The 18,742-nt window shown below is 38.7% G+C and overlaps 1 protein-coding gene and 1 long non-coding RNA gene across 7 annotated transcripts in view; one reads left to right on the top strand and one right to left on the bottom strand.

Moving 5' to 3' along the window:
- The window catches only part of LOC119826637, a 72,184-nt gene that overhangs the window by 16,319 nt on the left and 37,123 nt on the right, over window positions 1-18,742 (bottom strand). The window lies entirely within an intron of this gene.
- Il7 (interleukin 7) overlaps window positions 17,027-18,742 on the top strand; it is a 41,832-nt gene continuing 40,116 nt past the window's right edge. For both annotated transcript variants that reach the window (XM_038348060.1, XM_038348061.1), the window contains exon 1: window positions 17,027-17,631. In XM_038348060.1, the coding sequence (XP_038203988.1) occupies window positions 17,622-17,631 (10 nt within the window). In that variant the 5' untranslated portion in view covers window positions 17,027-17,621. The remainder of the gene's footprint in view (window positions 17,632-18,742) is intronic.

Raw genomic sequence — 18,742 nt, forward strand, 5'->3', positions numbered from 1 at the left:
TACTTAAAAATCTTGGTCTACTTTAAAAATCTTGGTCTACTTTCAAACCTATTTGTTGCTCACTATTATCATTTGAATTCCAATGCCATATATGTGAAGGCTAGACATGACACATTTTTTTTTTTTTTTTTGGTTTTTCGAGACAGGGTTTCCCTGCAGCTTTAGAGCCTGTCCTGGAACTAGCTCTTGTAGACCAGGCTGGCCTCGAACTCAGAGATCCGCCTGCCTCTGCCTCCTGAGTGCTGGGATTAAAGGCGTGCGCCATCACCGCCCGGCTGACATGACACATTTTGATTAACATGTCATGGGTGGGGCTTTCCATCTTTCCAAATGTTAGTCTCTTCTCCATGCCACTTAAGGATTTAAGGTTCCACTCAGGTGCTCAAAAAAGAACCTTCCAGTTTCCCCTGGCATTTCTCTCCATAACCTATATCAGATCTTCTAACATATTTTGATGACTCTGTCTCCCAACTTTATACAGGTTCTCACCTCTCCCTAAGACCTGCCTTGTTACCTTCCTAGCCTAAGACTAACTTCTTCCACTTGGATGATTACAACATTCTGCAAACTGGTTTCTCTACTTTGAACCTAACCCAACCCAGTCTGCTCTCAACAAGGCAAAAAAGGTAGCTTTTTAAGATGCGTAGACTTGAAACAAAAAGATCCTCATCTTCTATTAACATTAGATTCTCTGGGTTATTTACAAAGCCCTGTGCATCTGGCCTCACAGTTCCAGTAGCAAGCAAACTCTCTACCTTGGGTCTGCAGTAGTTATTCTCTATCCTTCATCAATTCTGCAAACAAGTGACAGTACCTCCCATTTGTTCCAAACTTCATTTTTTGTCAAAATAGAACTAAGGCTCACACTTAGCTCACAAGTCACTGTATAAAGGAACAAACCACAACTGAAGGCTTCAACTGTCAAGGCATTTACCAACCATATATTTTGCTATTTGTACATATGGCATTTGTTGTCATCATGCAACTTAATTATTAGCCTTTTTATTTTTTTATTTATCCCATACCAGAATAAAAGCTTCATAAATATGCAGAGATTTTCTTTTCCCCCAATACCATGTTCCCACTGTCTAAAATTATACATAGCATATAATAGTTAGGCAATACATAACCTTTGGAGATACAGAGATATATAGAAGATTTATAGAAAATATTTGAAGACATTTATAGATACATACAATATAGCTGAAGATTAGAGATCTATAACCATACTTGACATTTTGACTTCAGAAATTTAGATCTGTGACCCTGATGATATCTGGAACACTCATTTTTCAAACAAGAACATTATTTGCACATGTGGAGTTATTTTTACCCTCTTCCAGTTGTTAAAGCACTAGAGAATTCACAAAGCAAGGTCCAATATTGTTAACACCAATTATTCTTAATTGTCTCTCATATTAAACAAACAGATAAATTCTGTAGCCCTTTATAATGTTATTTTATTTGATATTGTGTGTCTCTTCCAGTTTACTTTGAGAAGTGGGTTCTAACAGCTGAAGTTGGCTATAAACCAAGCATCTTCAGAAGTATATCCCTCTTTTTCAAATATCTACAGGGTTCATATCAACTTTGTCTGATTTTGCAAAAGGACTATCAGCATTATCACAGAGTAAACTCTCCCTTTCTTTTCTTTTTTCCTCCCTCCCTCCCCTCTCTGTCTTTTATAGTTGCTTCAAACCCCTTTTATTATCTTTTGTCTTTCTTCTTTCATTTATTCAGTTGATTCAGCATCCTCCATGAATAAGTGTAGGTAGTAGTTTAGAGCTCAGCCTAAAAGCAAATTACCTGAGTTTCCCCACTGAGACAGACCTGTCGTTAATATATTACTTAGTGTCTCCATATCTCTGTTTCTTCTGAAATAAGAATAACAATAACATACATCAGTGCGAAAAGCTGTGGAAGCAGTATTATTTCTTTACTTCTATTCTGAGTCAAATCACTACCTACTCAAACTTGAACTTGTGCTGTGAATCACTTTGTCCAGTTAAACACATAAGCCATAGCCTGAGTGCTCCTGCTTATTCTCTTTCGAATCCTGCTGTGGGACTGACTTCTCTGTAATATTGAATGCATGCTAGAAAATGGCGGAGAATACCTTAACAAAACCTAAAGGAAAAATATTATCAACATGAAAGTCTGTAATCACTATACATTTCAAAAAGTATTTATCATAGTATAACTCCAATTATTCTTAAAAACTAGGTTTAAGGTCTCTATCTATCTCACATTGTGATTATATTTACTACCAGACCATAAATAAACAAACAACCATGAGAAATTAACCAAAAATAAATACACCCACAAATACTTTATATCTCACTACAAATAGAGTTTACATTTATATGAAGAATGCCTAGTCAATAAAATGTACACACATGAACAAATACACACTAAAAACAATTAGTAAAGTGACTAAAGGACACCAGTATGAAGCATGAAAAAACAAAAAAATGGAAAATATGGTGAAGAACATCGGAGACTCTGCGAGAACAGTGATAAAACATAACATATCAGAAATAGGTGTCAGCATATAGTGGAGAATGAAACTGAAGAAGTGGTAGCTAAATTTATAAACTCTAAAACACACTGAACTGTAGGCTCAAGATTTATAAATACGAAACAGTAAATTAAAAAATAAATTTGTGCCACAGCACACTAATGAAACACTTCGGAAACCAATGGTATTAGAAAGAATCTCAGAAAGCAGCCACAGGAACAGAACAAATCATTTTCAAAGACTCACTATATTATGGGACTAAAATAATTCTGCCTGTAAGATTTTACAGTGCATAATCTCAGAATAGGAACTCTAATGTAGAGTAAATGCATTCTGTGTGACTGGCTATTTCAAAACCTACAGGTTTCTTCCCTTGGCCAGTGTCTCACACCTTCCACACAGGGATGTGCTCATAAGTTATAGGATATTTGTATCATTTTGCTGGTTTGGGAGAGTGGAATTAATCACACAGTGGCTGGCTTTAAGAAAACAATGTGACATTTTTGAGAACAAAATTTTAAGAACATATGCACACACTCATGTCTTGTTGGGAAGAACAAACTGTTACACAACAATTCATTATTCTTAAGCCTTTTCTTTTCAAGGTTAAATATGTGTAATTCTTCAGCCATTCACTCCATCGTTGGTCATCTGTGGAGCATCTATTTGTTTGACTAAATTTCAAGAGCTTATTCTTATTTCTTTTTCTAGAAGGTGAGGCTCCATCTGCGGAAAATAAAAATCTCATACCGTTTGTGCTATACTGATAAGAAAATGAAAATACCCATAAATGAGTGATCTGCTGTGTAGGGAGGAGACTGTGTGTAAAGCACATGATATTCTCCATCATGTTCACTCTTTGTGTCACAGTGTAAATAAATTGGTGAGGGAAATCCTTGAGATAAAGGAATTTCAGTTTATGAAAGGCTGGAGTGGAGCTTCCAAGGAGTAAAAATGCTAAAGAAGGCTATTGCTATAACCTATAAAACCAAGACTATAAAACCAAGTCCTCAGAAAAACTGAGACAGCATTTAAACACTGGCAAGTTCTAGTAAGCAATGCAAACCATCAGCCTAACCTGCAAGACAAGAAAACCCAGTGATGCCAGTTTGCATCCCAGCCCACCTCAGCCCAAATCCAAGCCCTGTGGCCACGATGGTCCCCAGGAGGCTGGAGCCTCACTTCAGCTCACCTGCCTGACTGCTGTGCTCTTTTGAACTGTGAGTCTTCCAAACAGAGAAGAATGTGCCCATTATTAAATAAAAAGAATCTAAAAAATAACAACATATTGACATCTGAAACCTACTTTATGAGCTGTTTTCAAATACTTAGTTCTAATTGTATTATATTTATCTGTTTATTAATCTGTATGTGTGTGAATGCCATAACTAGCACACATGTGTGGGTCAGAGAACAGTTTGGAAGAGTTGATTCTCTCTTTTTACTATGGGGGTCACAGGTATTGAAATCACGTTGCCAGATTGGACAGCAAGCACCTTCATTCACAGTCCTATCTTACTGAGCATCAAAAAACATCTTGAGTATTAAATAGGTATACACATTCAGGAGGAAATTTTGTAGAAAATTCATTTTCTTCAAATGCATGTGGCAACATATTTTAGCATCTACATTAATGGCTGAGACGCACAGAGACTCATCATTGTCCATTCATTGTGTCACAATATAAATGGTCAGTTTTAGAGAAGGTTTTTCCTGTGGTCATTCTATCCTGACAGCCTGACTGAAATATGAGTGGCATGAGATACTTTCAAAGTATTTAAAATATGCGGCTATTTAAGAAGATTATTAGAACTAAATACAAATGTCTATTAATCAATGAATGTATCTTGACAGTGATCAACTTAACATGCATGTGATTCAAGTTGAGGGAATATTTTAATTTATAATTTCCAACACAAACTCCAAACCACCATCAAAACAACACTTAAAATAGTTTATAAAGCATGTTTTATAGACACAGTTTTTGCAATACAACCTTCCATCTGCCAAGGCAGTTACAAAATTGTATTTACAGGGCCACCTAGAAACCACTGGCAGTCACCATAAATACTGCTGAAACCAAAGAGCTGCCATAAATCAGTGTTCCAAATAAAACCGGGCCAAGCTGAAGTGCTTTCTAGATGTGATCGCCTCCCCAAGACATGACTTCTTTATTCTTCAGAAAGAGTGGGGACATGAAAGGCAAAGCTACCCTTACAGTGAAAATGAAAACATTCTAGTTAATGGTCTAATGGTAATACTAGTAGTAGTAGTTGTACTAGTAGTAGTAGTAGTAGTAGTAGTGGTAGTAGTATTGAAAGGCAACATTTGAATGTTATGTGTAGGAAGCTTTTTCATGTTTAATTGTCTTTCTATTATTAGGCTTATAGTAGTTCATCTTTTTATTACAGAACACACAACTTATATACACACGCGCATGCAGAGAGAGAGTTGATTTTAGGACTACCTGCACACAATGTTTATAAGAAAGTCTTATCATTATATATTACAGTTTTTAAATATTTATAGTTATTAAAGACAAGGTACCAATTTTCCCTTGCCTAAGAGCTATGTTTTGAACATAGTTTTATATGTTAGTTAACACTTTGGTATCAGATAAATATGATATAATAGTGAATTTGTCTTTCAAATATATGACAAATTCAATGTCTTTTAAAGGTGGAGTCAATTCACATTTTAGATTAACAAGAAGTGGGATGGTCCACCTAATTTATACTCTACTTTCCAGGTGATAATGCCAGAGTGAATGATTGCATCCACCTCTCATGTGATATGTGATACTCTTATTGAGCCCTAGGGTATTCAAGTACTATGCTAAACATTGAGTGTACAACCACAGACAAGATGGCTGTCTTATTTTGAGAACTGTGAAAGTCTAATAATATGGCTTGCACAGCAACAAAAATCATCTATCTAGTCAACAGATATGTATTAAATACATAATGCAAGACAAACACTCAATATATATATCACAAGCAAATGAGAGGGCTAGTTCTCTGAGTATATTACAGTGTGGAAAATTGTCAAAACAATCAGAATATAACTGATAAGAACTTGATAGGAAAAAATGACCTGTTACATATGGATGACCATAAACAGATTGCACCCAAGGGAGCAAAACTTAAGTTTAATTTTAAGGATAAATGGAATAGACCTGTTGACTAAAAGACTTTTATGAAGATTTAGTATCCCAGTGACAGGAGAGGTCATAAGCCATGAAACATATTGTGTGCCATGCAGTTCAAGAAGCACAAACTAGAACCTGGAAGCCCTGTAAAAGTGACAACAGTGTTTTCTTAAACAATTTAGTTAGAAAGGTTTGTGTGTGTGTTGCTATTTTTCTTTTCTTTTCTATTGTTTTTAATGTTACACATTTTTCTTTGCTCCCCTCACTTCCTTACCCCGCCCTTTCTACCATCTCCCGTGACCCCCATACTCCCAATTTACTCAAGAGATTTTTGTCTTTTTCTCCTTTCTATTTAAATCCATGTATGTGTCTCTTAGGGTTTTCATTGTTGTCTAGGTTCTCTGGGATTGTGAATTGTAAGCTGGTTTTCCTTTGCTTTATGTCCAAAAGCCACTTATGGGTGAGTATATTTGATATTTGTCTTTCTGGGTCTGGGTTACCTCACTCAACATGATGTTTTCTAGATCTATCCATTTTCTCGCAAATTTCAAGATGTCATTAATTTTTTCTGCTGTGTAGTACTGCATTGTGTAAATGTACCACATTTTATTTATCCATTCTTTGCTTGAGGAGTATCTAGGTGATGTGGTATGTCCTTCTGCATATGTGTTGCTTTTATTGGATAATGCATAAAGCTGTTTCAGCCAATGGCTTAGTAGCTAAGTGAGAAATCCAAACAGAGATAGAAAGAGAAATAAGCAGAGTCAAGGAGATGCCATGTGGCTGCTAAAGGAGAAAGATGCCAGAAAACCTTAAAATTAGGCCACAGGCTCACGGAAATACATAGATTAATAGAAATGAGTTAATTTAAAATATAAGAGTTAGCCAGGAGTATGCCTATGCTATTGGCAAAGCAGTGTGTTGGAGGAGGGGCCACTTGTTCTTCCTCTGCCCAGAACCAAAGTAACCACAGAGAAACTATATTGATTAAAACACTGCTTGGCCCCTTAGCTCTAACTTTTTATTGGCTAACTCTTTTTTTTTCCATTTTTATTTTTTTTTATTTTTTTTATTTTTTTTTCCTTTTTTTTTTCTCATGGTTTATTTTTTTTATATTTAAAAATTTCCATCTCCTTCCCTCCTCCTACCCCCTCCCTCCGCTCCTCCTCCCCCTTCCCTCCCCTCCTTCTCCCCCTTCCCTCCCCTTCCCTCCACCCATACCTCCCCTCCCTCCCTCTCAAGGCCAAGGAGCCATCAGGGTTCCCCACTCTATGCTAAGTCCAAGGTCCTCCCAACTCCCCCCAGGTCCAGGAAGGTGATCGACCAAGCTGAGAAGGCTCCCACAGAGCCCGTCCATGCAGAAGAATCAGAGCCCAGCGCCAATGTCCTTTGCTCTTACAATTTAATTTAACCCATCTCTATTAATCTGTGTATCACCACATGGCAGTGGCCTACCAGCTTTCAGCATGTCTGACTCTGGCAGCTCCATGGTGTCTCTCTGACTCTGTTCTCCTCTTTCCATGCTATAGGCCAAGTCAGTTCTTTATTGATTAACCAATAAAAGCAACACATAGACAGAAGGACCTCCCACACCAGCAGCATTGTAATTAATATAATTTCTGTATGATTATTCAGGTCTGAGTGGCCAGGAATGAAAGAGCGGTCTCTGGTTACATGTAGGTTGTTTCCAGGTTGTGGCTATTACATGTAATGTTGCTATGAACATAGTTGAGCACATGTCCTTGTGGTATGAATGAGCTTCATTTGGGTATGTAACCCAAAGTGGTATTGCTGGCTCTTGAGGTAGCACAGTAGCCTAAAGAATGGGAAAATATCTTCACCAACCCCATATAAGGCAGAGGATTGATCCAAAATATGCAAAGAACTCAAGAAACTTGACATCAATAACAAGAACAAATAATCCAGGAAAAAATTAAGTACAGACCTAAACAGAGAGCTCTCAACAGACGAATCTCAAAAGGTTGAAAGACACCTAAGGAAATGCTCAACATCCTTAGCCATCAGAAAAAATCCAAATCAAAACACCTCTGAGATTCCATCTTACACTTGTCATAATGGCTAAAATCAAAAGCATTGATGAAAACTTATGCTGGAGAAGATGTGGGGTAAAGGGAACACTCCTGCATTGCTGGTGAGAGTGCAAACTGATAAAGCCCCTTTGGATATCTGTATGGTGATTTCTCAGAAAATTATAAGTTTTATATTTAGATAGCTAGATGAAAGCCTAGCCCAAAGCAGCAACAGTTAATGAGAAAGGATGATACCACCAAACAGCGGCTATCAGAGGCTAGAGGAGTTCCTTTCACTGTTTCCATGCTTAGAACCAGGGTGATAACTGGAGCTGAACTACATACTAGGGGAGGGCGTAGAGTCTGGAGAAGGAGGTCAGCAGAGTGCATGTTTGTATATGTTGAGCTTCGGAACTCTCTGGGATGTCTAGGCATAGCACACCCTAGCTTGTTGGAACCACCCATGGATGACTAATCTGGAAATGCAGAAGGTAGCTTACATCTAAGGCTGTGGTTAAAGACATCAGGGTGGATCATGTGACATAGAAAGAGCATCATTCAAGTATGGTGTTAAAAGCAGCCCTGCCGAATGGAAACATCATAGTGCATAGGCAGACAGAAAAACATAAAGAAATAAAAAAATAGAAGTATAAAATTGGAATAGTTTAGGAATGTGACATTAATGGAAATGAAGGGTATAACATGCTTCATTCATGTTGAGTAAAATCATGTAAAAAAAGCATCAAAGACAATTTAAAAGACTGTATCCAAACTAACTGATCTGTAATAAAGTTTTAGTTTAAAAATTATTGGTTCTCTACAAGTCACAAAAAAGACATTTTCACATATGGGAAAGTATTTGCAAATTGGGCTCAAAAATGCAAAACAGAAGGAACTTTCCACACAAAAATTCTGCTGCCTGCATTTCTGTGTAACTCCCATTTTAAATAAGTATTTTTAAAACAAATGAGCCCAATCATGCAACTGATTAAATAACCATCAGAGGAAATATTGTCATTTAAGTCACTTTAGAATAAAGCATTTTCATATTACATATGTCTTTTGGAGGATGCTACAAGAAAAAAATAAAAACGTTAAACATAATTTCAACTTCCCTTAGAAGTTATAGTTTGAAATACTATTTGTATTTATAATCTATAAGAGCTGCATAAGGATCAAGAGTTAAAATAAGTGATTATGTACAACAGAATATAATTGAGATAAAGTCAATATTTTCAGAGGAAGAAAGTTATGACTTCATAAAAATTAAGTGAAAAAAAAACAGTATATGACAGAAGAGTCTAGTAACAAAAACTGAAGTCTAATGTAATGAGCATCCTGAGATCCACTTTTATTATGTGGATTCCTTCAAATAAGACTATAAAACAACATGAAGCAGCAATCTGGAGACTGATGGCCAAACACAGCAGACTGTGAAACCATTATATGGAATGTGATCTTTTTTGGGTTAATATATATTTTTATGGGGGTGATGTGCAATATGGTATCAGAATGTTTGTTACAATCAAGGTAATAGTTTTACGTTTTAAATAGTGAAAATTTAAAAAGTGCAACCTGAAAATCTAAATCATAGGGAATTCACAGAAATTTTGTGAGCACTTTGACATTTTGGGCCTTTAATATTACTTAATCTATAAATTATAGCTAAACGGGAACTACATTTTGATTCTGTGGTTAAATTTTGTTGCCATATTTAACCCTTAAATGAATATAATCAAGCAGAATTTGTTTTTCTTTATTGTACACTGAAGTAGTTGCTCAACTGGAATATTGCATGGCACATAGTGTTATTCGGTTAGCTGTGCTGAATTCAAAGGGCCAGAACGGACAGGCAAATGATAGTCCATCTTTATTCCCAAAGAGAGAAATGAACCTGATAAATGAAACACAAGATGATGGAAGTCCCTTGTATAGTTACGGTATATTTAGAGTTGTCAAGGAATTCACAGGCCAATGAAAGGTGTCACATCGACAGTGTGTGTCTTTGCTGTATGGTCTTTATTGCTATGCACTATCTGCACAAGAAGAGTCCAGAGAGGTTGTTTCTGCATCTCAGTGGAAGTAGGAGAGACCAGAGCCTGGGCAAGAGGGTCCCTCAGAAATGCATTAGTGTTTAAGTTGCTGTTTAATTCCACAGGGGAGCAAAGTTCCAGTTAATTCCATCTGCTGATAGGCTGCATTGAATTAGCTGTGCCCCAAGAAGGGAAATAACTAGAAGACAGACACTGAAAAGGTTTGCTTTCAAGAACGGGTTCGTCATGGAGTTTATCTTTTTTTTTTTTTTTTTTGCTGTTTTCCTTTTCTCTTTATTGCTTATGAATTATATATCTCCCCAAGGGCTCTCCATTTATAATATCCTGAAGAGGAAATACCAACATGAAGACTTAGAATATATTTTTTATATATATACAGAGTTGAAGTTTTTGGTCTCTTCCATACAAAGAGAGAGAGACCTTGAACTGTCTTCACTGTCATGACATCACTAATTTTGTTTCCAGACACTGAAAACAAAAGACTGGTTTAGATTAACAGCATCATATCCAGCATGGTTTGTAAAATTTTGCCGGACAAAAAATGGGAACATAGGGGTGGGGTGGGATGGGGGGAGGGGGGAGGGGGGATGGGGCGAGAAAAATGTGAAGTGGAAAAAAAAAGTAAAAATAAAAAAAAAAAGAGTCAGGCCTAGGATAAAAAAAAATGAAAAAAAATATACTGCTAATGAAGGGGTTTAGAGGTAAAAGATGTTATTCTAAGTAAGATGGAGTTTATCTTTTTTGGCAAGTTGAAATTCAACGACGATCTCATTTTAAAATAATAATAATAAAGAAATAATTGTACCAAATCTAATCCAGGCCAGTAAGACAAAAGATTTTTAAAATAATCATGGGAATAATAAAGTCATAAAAGAACGCTGTAGCTCCTGCCCAGATTGAAATACCAGCTTCAAAACTGAGAATTTAACCAGAATTCAACTGTTTCGTAGATACTAAGAACTATTTTTTTAGCTTTTTTTCTTTTTAAGTTCTTAATAATCCTCTATTTTGTTTTTTTTTTTTTATTTGGTTTGGTTACATTTAGGCTTTATTTTCAGAATCATTGGTTTAAAAAAGCGCTAGCACTAGCAAATGCTGGCAAATCCCTATAGTTGTGGGCATTGCTTTATTCTTGCCTGTTCAATAAACCAGTGCATACAATAATGTTTGATTTATTGGGCCTTTAAGTGTTTTAGTCTAATTTTAGTACATACAGGCATGTAAATAAAGCAGAAGATAAATATATAAAAGCTCACATAAATCAAGTAGATGATTATGAAGAAAGCAAAAATTTGTTTTTGGTAAATGGCTTCAAATTTTCATAAAATTTGTTTTAGAAATTTAGTAATCTGGTTTAGCTTACAATTATCATCAAAAAGATGTTTTTTCTTCTTTTTTAATAATAATATTAATTTCTTTTCTTCTTTTTAGTCCTGCCCCCAACCTGCATCCTGTGCCCAGACTGCCCAACCAAGTTGAGACCTCACTTTTAACAAACAAATTATTTAAAATTTACCTTTGTGTGTGTGTGTTTGTGTCTATGTATGTTTGTGTGTGTGTAAGTGTTGGTGTGTGTATGTGTGTGTGTCTGAGGGTATGCTATGTGACAGCGCTTGTGCAGACCAGAGGCCCTGAGCAGTCAGTACCTGGCTCCCTCCTTTTCTGAGACACTCTCTTGCTGTCTCCTTATGTACACAGCCAGGCTAGCTGGCTCATAAGCTTCCAAGGGATTCTCCTGTCTCTGTTTCCCTTCTCATGACAGAAGCACTGGACACAGGCCACCACCATTGTCTATGAACCCTAGCTCAGGGTCTCATACTTTCACATCAAGAATTTACCTAATGGCCATTCCTGCAGCCCTAGATTTCAATTAAGGGTTTAGAGAATGAAAGGTATACATGTTAACACTTTAAAGGAAGCAAATCACACACACACACACACACACACACACACCACAACAAATATAATGGGAGAGACATGACTAGAAAACTTCTAGTTAAATATCAAGATAATAACTAATTTAATTGAAGACACAGGAAATCAAAGTAAACAACTACCTCTTCAGAGGACATAATATTCCAGCATTATGTCATGCCCCACTCTCTGTATATAGAAATCATTTTCTGTCACCAAAGGTTCAGTCACTTAGTATTTCTGTCTCTTGAAAATTTAGTTTGTTTTGGGTTCTTACATTCATGGCAGTTAGGGTGCCAGATAACTGACACATATCATGGTGTGATGGCAGTACCTAAGAACTCATGGAGGTACAATATCTCTCTAGACTGCTTTACTAATGTCATTATTGTCATCCACATCATATATAAGAGGTTGTGATTATCCCAAGAATCTAAAGTAATGACACACTTTTTGGAATAAACCTGGTTTAATGAAGAGAGAAGAAAATCAAGCTGACCTCTCTCTAATGTGACAATAGAAGTATTTAAATGAGATAGCTTTCCATAACAGAGAATATTTAAATTTCTGCTAAGTGTGAGGACTGACTTGCACCAGAATCTTAGGCATATAATTGCCAGTCAGTAGTTGGGATTCTAACATTCCTAGATATTAGCATAACTTCACTCAGAGTTCTGATCTCTGTGATCAAAGCAGGTCAAGACTTGTTCACCTGAGGTCTCCATCTACCCACAGACATAAGTGGGTATAGCATGTGATTCTGGAAGCAATCTACTGACTCAAAAGGCTCTAGACTGAATGGTATCGCAGCGGCTGTCCGAGAGTGCACAACAGCACCATATCTTCAAACAGTAGCTGGGCAGCGCAGAAGGACATCACTGAGTGCTTTCAGCAAAACATTTTCTATATTCTCCAAACTCCTTCCAAGGAAAAAATGTTTTAGGTACAATTTCATTGACTAGCCTTTTATAAAGGCAGAGATTTAAGGCACAATCCCTTCCCAGATCTAAAGTTATTGTAAAAGCCCCAGCTCTCAACCACATATTCATTAGCACACAAACGAACTAAGTAAAGCAAACTTCTTACTCTGCAGCTGCGCCTTCTAAAAGGTAACATAAGCAATACTTGACCAAGCAATACCTGTGCCTACAGTGTCTGAGTCTTCAGGGGATATCTCAAAGTGTTGTAAAACTACTGTTACATAGCAGACTCTGGTTGCTGAAAATTATAAAAGCCTGAAATTAAGCTGGAGGGTAGGAAAAGTATTGGGTAAGTTCAGTTTCTTGAGTCTATTCTTCCCACTATTGCAGAACCTAATTTTGCCATTTAAAATGCAGATATGCTTCGACACGTCTCAAAACTGAAAACTTCCTATGTGTCCGTTTCTGAAATCTGGGGCCACTGTTTTCATCATAACCAAACATCTCTGAAAATTTCCCCACTCTATTCCCTCACTTCCATGCCCTCCAGGTAGACCTACCTGCTCCATTTGTGTGGCTGTCTTCAGGACAAAGCAGAACAAGGGGACATGTGCTCCAGCCCCCCTCTTTCTCACACTCTGTGGATTTGGCCCTATCCTTGGACTTCATTCCATTTAACTGAATATGTTTATTCTCGAACTCCAGCATGTCTTCCAAAAAATGAATAGTTTCATGGGACATTTTTACAGAGTTTTAGAAAACATAGTTTTCAGCTCCTTTTGTGAAACTGGTAAAATCTGACAAAATTAGCTGAATCTCACAAGTGATGTAAAGAAAAATATGTCCTGGTTATGAGTATAATTAGAAATTCCAAGCTGAATATTATCAAATATAAATGTAGTAGCATTGTCAATTTATGATTTATTCAGGAATGTAACAAGAAAAAAATTATGACACATAAATAGAGGCTCAAATATCATTTACTAATGTCCAAAATTAATTCTGTGAAAATAAATAAAACTCATATCTTATTTGAAATTATAGGTCAGGAAATTATTGCAGTTTTCCTCTTGAAAGGGTAGATTAATACCCTTGTATACTCATTTCTTAATAAAATGGTCTTAGAATCCTTTTACTCCCTGGTTAAAATAGTGTCTCACATTTTCTTTCTCATAACACACTGAGTTTTTAAATGACACATTTGAAATCATTTTTCCCATATAAAGCCACCTTAAATACATGTATTACTATTCGTGTGAGCATGCATCGTCAACTCAACCTTTAAATTCATGAAGCTCAAGAAAAAGTGAAGAGTCTCCTTGTCCAAATATAGTTTGAATTATCTATGGCCATAACAGTAGGCCAAGAATGGATCTCTCAAAACATAGGTCCAGTTAAGCAGTGGTGATGCCGACCTTTATTCCCAGCAATCAGGAAGCAGAACAGCCATGTGGATCTCACTGAGTTTGAGGCCAGCCTGATCTACAAGACCTAGTTCCAGGACAGGCACCAAAGCTACACAGAGAAATCCTGTCTCGAAAAAACAAACAAACAAACAACAACCAAAAAAACCATAGGTCCCAGAAGCTATGCATCTCTGTGTGTTTGAAATATTTACTATTTTAATCTTTTTACCTCAAATATTAAGTCATAGAAACTTCAGCAAATGCCCTTGAACAACATAAAAGTTTAGATCTCAGAGAGCACAGATATGTAGATAGATCGATCGATCGATAGATAGATAGATAGATAGATAGATAGATAGATAGATAGATAGATAGATAGATAGATGTCCTATTTGGTCAGGAAAAATAAAATAATAAAATGAGTATAGATAATTAGTCAAAAAGTAAATTTTCATTGTGGAAGTTGGTATATGCATAGAATCTCAATAGTCAGGAGGCTTAAATACAGAGTGCCCGTTCAAGGCAGGCCTGGGCAACAAAGAGATTAATAATTGACTATTTGATTAATGATTGTAAAGTGTAAAAGTTAAAAAGACATTTGCTAACCTTAATAATTTTCTCTCTTAAATCAGCATCCTATCATTTATTTTAGTATTTCCTATTATTCAGTGTTAATCATTTTTTATAACTGTCTTATTTCTTTTCTTCTTCTCCTTCTTCTTCTTATGATACTGGGGATGGAGCCTATGGGTTCATGCAAATTAAACAAGCTCTCAATATTGGAGCTATATCTTTTTACTCTGTTATTTTAAAGACATGGTCTCACTAATTTTACAAAGCAGGAACTGAAAATTTACTTCTGTCTTTGACTCTTGAATAGCTGGAATTGCAGGTCTGCATCACCAGGCCTGGCTTCTTACTTCACTTACTCCACCATCAGCATTCTAAAATTTCATAAAACACTTATCCTTGTCCACCAGTATGTTCAGTCTATACTACAAAGCAAACAACAGACTTAGGAATCTCTATTGATTCTTTTGAAATGACACTAATTTTCTCAGAATCCTCCCATAATATGATATGGTTCAATAGTGTTCATTTAAAAATGACCTTTAAAATTCCAAATGCTTTCAAAATATTTTCTTTAGAAGACACTCTTAATACTTAGGAACAGACAGAGTCCTATAAAAAAAGTGATTTTCCTCTTCCAGCCCTCTGTTTTCCCCTGCTTCTCAGGGTTTGCCTATGCACCAGTCTCGTTCTGTCCGTCTTTATGGTGACTGCACCAGGAAGGAAACAATTTCCCCTTTGGTTCTTTGTTGATAGACATTCTTTGACTCTACCCCCAAAAGCCCGACAGTATAAAGGGGGAAAAGAAAGCTCAGAACAAGAGCAGCTTGTTACTGCTTCAACCCCAAGGCCAGGGAGTTTCGTATTTTTATCACAGACCTAGGCATGTTTATGGAATTAATTTTTAACAGTCGCTGCAACCTCTTCTTTTTCTACTTCCTAAATTTCGGTGACATTTTTGGAAGTGCGTGGGTTTTCCCACTCGGCCTGGTTTCCTGACTTCATTTGCCGCCTCTCCCCTGTTTTCCTTGATTTCTCTGCCTGCTTTTGTGCATATCTTTATTGTCCTTCCTTGAATCATTTTCTCACCGCCATAGTTCTTGTCCCACGGCAATACTGGATTCTAGTCATATCCCTCTCAGTGGAGGGGAGCTGTCTGGGGAACAGGGGGGAAAGGCCAGTGGCTGCAGTGAAGATGAGTCAGGACCCAAGAGAACAGGGCCCAACTCATGAAGGAACACAGAAACAGGGAGCAGCGACAAGGAAGAGTGATCAGGGTTTATTATGTGAAATTTCCAAGTAATCAAATGATACCTGCACTCAAATTCCCCGATGCTATGAGAAGGATGAAAGGGTTGTTGTAGGCAAGAGAGACTGTGGAAACCTCCTTAATCAGCCTCTGTAGTCACCTGGTAAATTTATTCGGGAAGAGCACTAACAGCACGGGTTTACAGATTGAATGTGAACAATAATAGTACCAGCAGAATGCACAGCCAAGAGCTAGGTTTGAAACTCTTCATTTCACACTCGAGCACAGAGCCGGTCCCTTCTCACTCCTTCCCCTTTGCTTCTTTTTACTGTTACACCACAGAGAGTTTTGAAGCTCTTTCTGTACCAGCTCCGAGTCTGATCTTGTTCAGATAGATGTCAGTTTAGGAACCACAAACTCCAGAAACCTTCCCAAGACTCCTTAGAGACTCAAGGGCATACCCACCACTCCAAAGTCACCTTCCTTCTAAGTATCCTAGTGTCTACACTGCAGGATTCATAAAATTTTCTTACACAGGGGAGGATGGAAGCAGACTTTGAAGCCAGTCTGCAGGAGGATTTTTGTCCTAATCAGGCCAATTGTGTTAACTTAGCTCTGTTCAAGAAAGCCTCTGTTCCCACATCTGTCTTTGAACTGCAGATAAGAAAATGGTATGCCTCACAGAAAGCTTCTGATGCCACAGCACATGTAAAATGCTCACCACAGTAGTGGCCTAGAGCAGATGCTAGATAAATGGGAACCATCAGCGCGATCTCTGGTCTTATCTGCTGTTGGTTTGCTCTACCCACCTTCACCTGAGCAAGGTCCCTGCTGCTTATGAGAAACAGCCGTAAGTTAGGATTCACTTCGGTGACTCACACCTACTACAAATTTTTTTTTTCAATAAAGTAATCAAGATAGATAGTTCATTAGTCATGTCAGGTAAACGCACCTGTGGGGTTAGTTAGCAATCACTATGAGTAACTTCTACGTCCCCTACCTAACAAGTTTTAATTTTCTAAAATACCACTGACCAACTATACTAGGTGAGCTCACAAGAATTATTTTTCCTTAAAGTCCCACCTGAGCAGGTGCATTGCACAGAAGACAAGAAGGAAAGAAACTAGTTAGAGAGCTTGGAGGGGCAGAGGGCGTGACCCTCTTAATCGTTCTTCACTTCCTTTTTTTTTTTTTTAAGATGACTTGGCAACGTCAGCCACATCAGCGGCAGAAGCAGCGACGCCTCCTCAGTGGAACTGACTTGCAATTGCGAGCCTTCACACTGCTGCACACTTGCGGCTTCTGTGGACATATTATCAACCGGTGGTTTTAGCTCCCAGTCTCCCAGGCTTGCCAAAGCGGTTAGAAGTCATTTGGAAAGCCTGTTAGCCGAATCTCTCTGATCCAGAAGGCCAGCTGGCTTCTCCTGAGGTACTTTCGAAATTCGCAGCGACCACTGATCCTGGTCCAGGTGCATGGGGAAGACGCTAAGGGTATAAAACCCAAACATTGAACCTGAAGACCCAGCGCAAAGTAGAAACTGAAAGTACCCTGCCTACTCTGCCGGCAGTGCCTACGGAAGTTATGGCAAAGTCAGAGCGCCTGGCCAGCGGGTGATGCATGCGGCCTCTCCTGGGATGGATGGACTAGGCGCGGCGTGGGTGAGAGGAGCCAGCTGCCGAGACTGTCCTGCCCAGTACCGGCGTGCGGCCACTCGGCGGATGACCGGGGTCCAGGGCGTGATTATGGGTGTTGAGAGCTCGCTCCTGCTGCAGTCCCAGTCATCATGACTACACCCACCTCCCGCAGACCATGTTCCATGGTAAGCGCTGCTCTCCGGTGCGCACGTAGGTGCGCCTCGCGCGCCGGGGACTCTGGGACACTCCGGGACGCGCAACCCGCCCCCGCACGTCCGGGAATAGCCCGGCCTTGCACTTTGGACCGGCTGGGAGCACGGCCTCTCCCATGGTCAACTACTACCCGCGCTGAGCTCGGTGGCCCAGAGACATTGGCACCTGGGCGTACAGCCCGGCGCAGGCGGGGAGGAGCCCTTCCTGACGCCGGCTTTCGATCCCCGGACCCAGAGACTCAGAGCAGGAGTCGCCCCGCGGTGGCCGCCTGCATCAGGTCTCAGTAATCAGTGGCTAACAGTCACACTCTGTCCCTAGTCAGAGACATGCCCAAGCAACCCTTCCCCGTTTCCTGACAGCACAAAGTTACTCACGGGCTGCCTATGTTCAGGGAGTCGCTGGGCTCTGGTAGCTCACAACTTCATGCAGAATGAAAGAGTCGCTCCCGAGGATGCGCTTTTAAACCCTAAAGGACAGATCACTGGAAAACCCCCTCTTCTCCCCTCAGTAATTCTGGGAGTTTCCGACCCAGGCTTTATGTTGCGTTCTTTGCTGGGAACACAAGTCCTGCGGCTGGGAATTGTAAAAAGCCAGATTTCCCCCCTTCCACATATTTGCTACAAAAGGGAGCTAGGACTATAAGTATCTATGAGTACAAGTTCTTAGCACCTTGATCAGCCTAACAGGTTTGCATTTGCTTGAAATAAGTAAGGATTTAAAAAGGAGAAAAGAAGAATTGACAGTGGCTGGAATCCATTTGTAGCAAGAACTAAAATAAACAAACAAATGGGGGGGAAAGCATAGATGAGAACAGAAGGGAATGTGAGGAGAGAGGATCTACTCAAGGAAATGTTTTCCAGTAAATACTTCCTAGAACCTGCTAGGGTGCCGGAGCAGGGAGCCTGCCCAGTGCTCTTCCTTCCGAAGCTCTGGTTGTTTCTTTCCAGGCCACTCCTTTGGGTCCTATTTTTTTCCATCCTTTAGGTATTAGAGAACCAGGAACTGGGCATAATGGAGTAGTTGTCAGAAACCAAGTAAAGGTGTGGAGACCGGAGAGCAAGGAAGCAGGGAAGTACTTTTTGT

The sequence above is a fragment of the Arvicola amphibius genome, chromosome 11 (assembly GCF_903992535.2).
Source record: "Arvicola amphibius chromosome 11, mArvAmp1.2, whole genome shotgun sequence".
In the NCBI taxonomy this organism is placed as follows: domain Eukaryota; kingdom Metazoa; phylum Chordata; class Mammalia; order Rodentia; family Cricetidae; genus Arvicola; species Arvicola amphibius.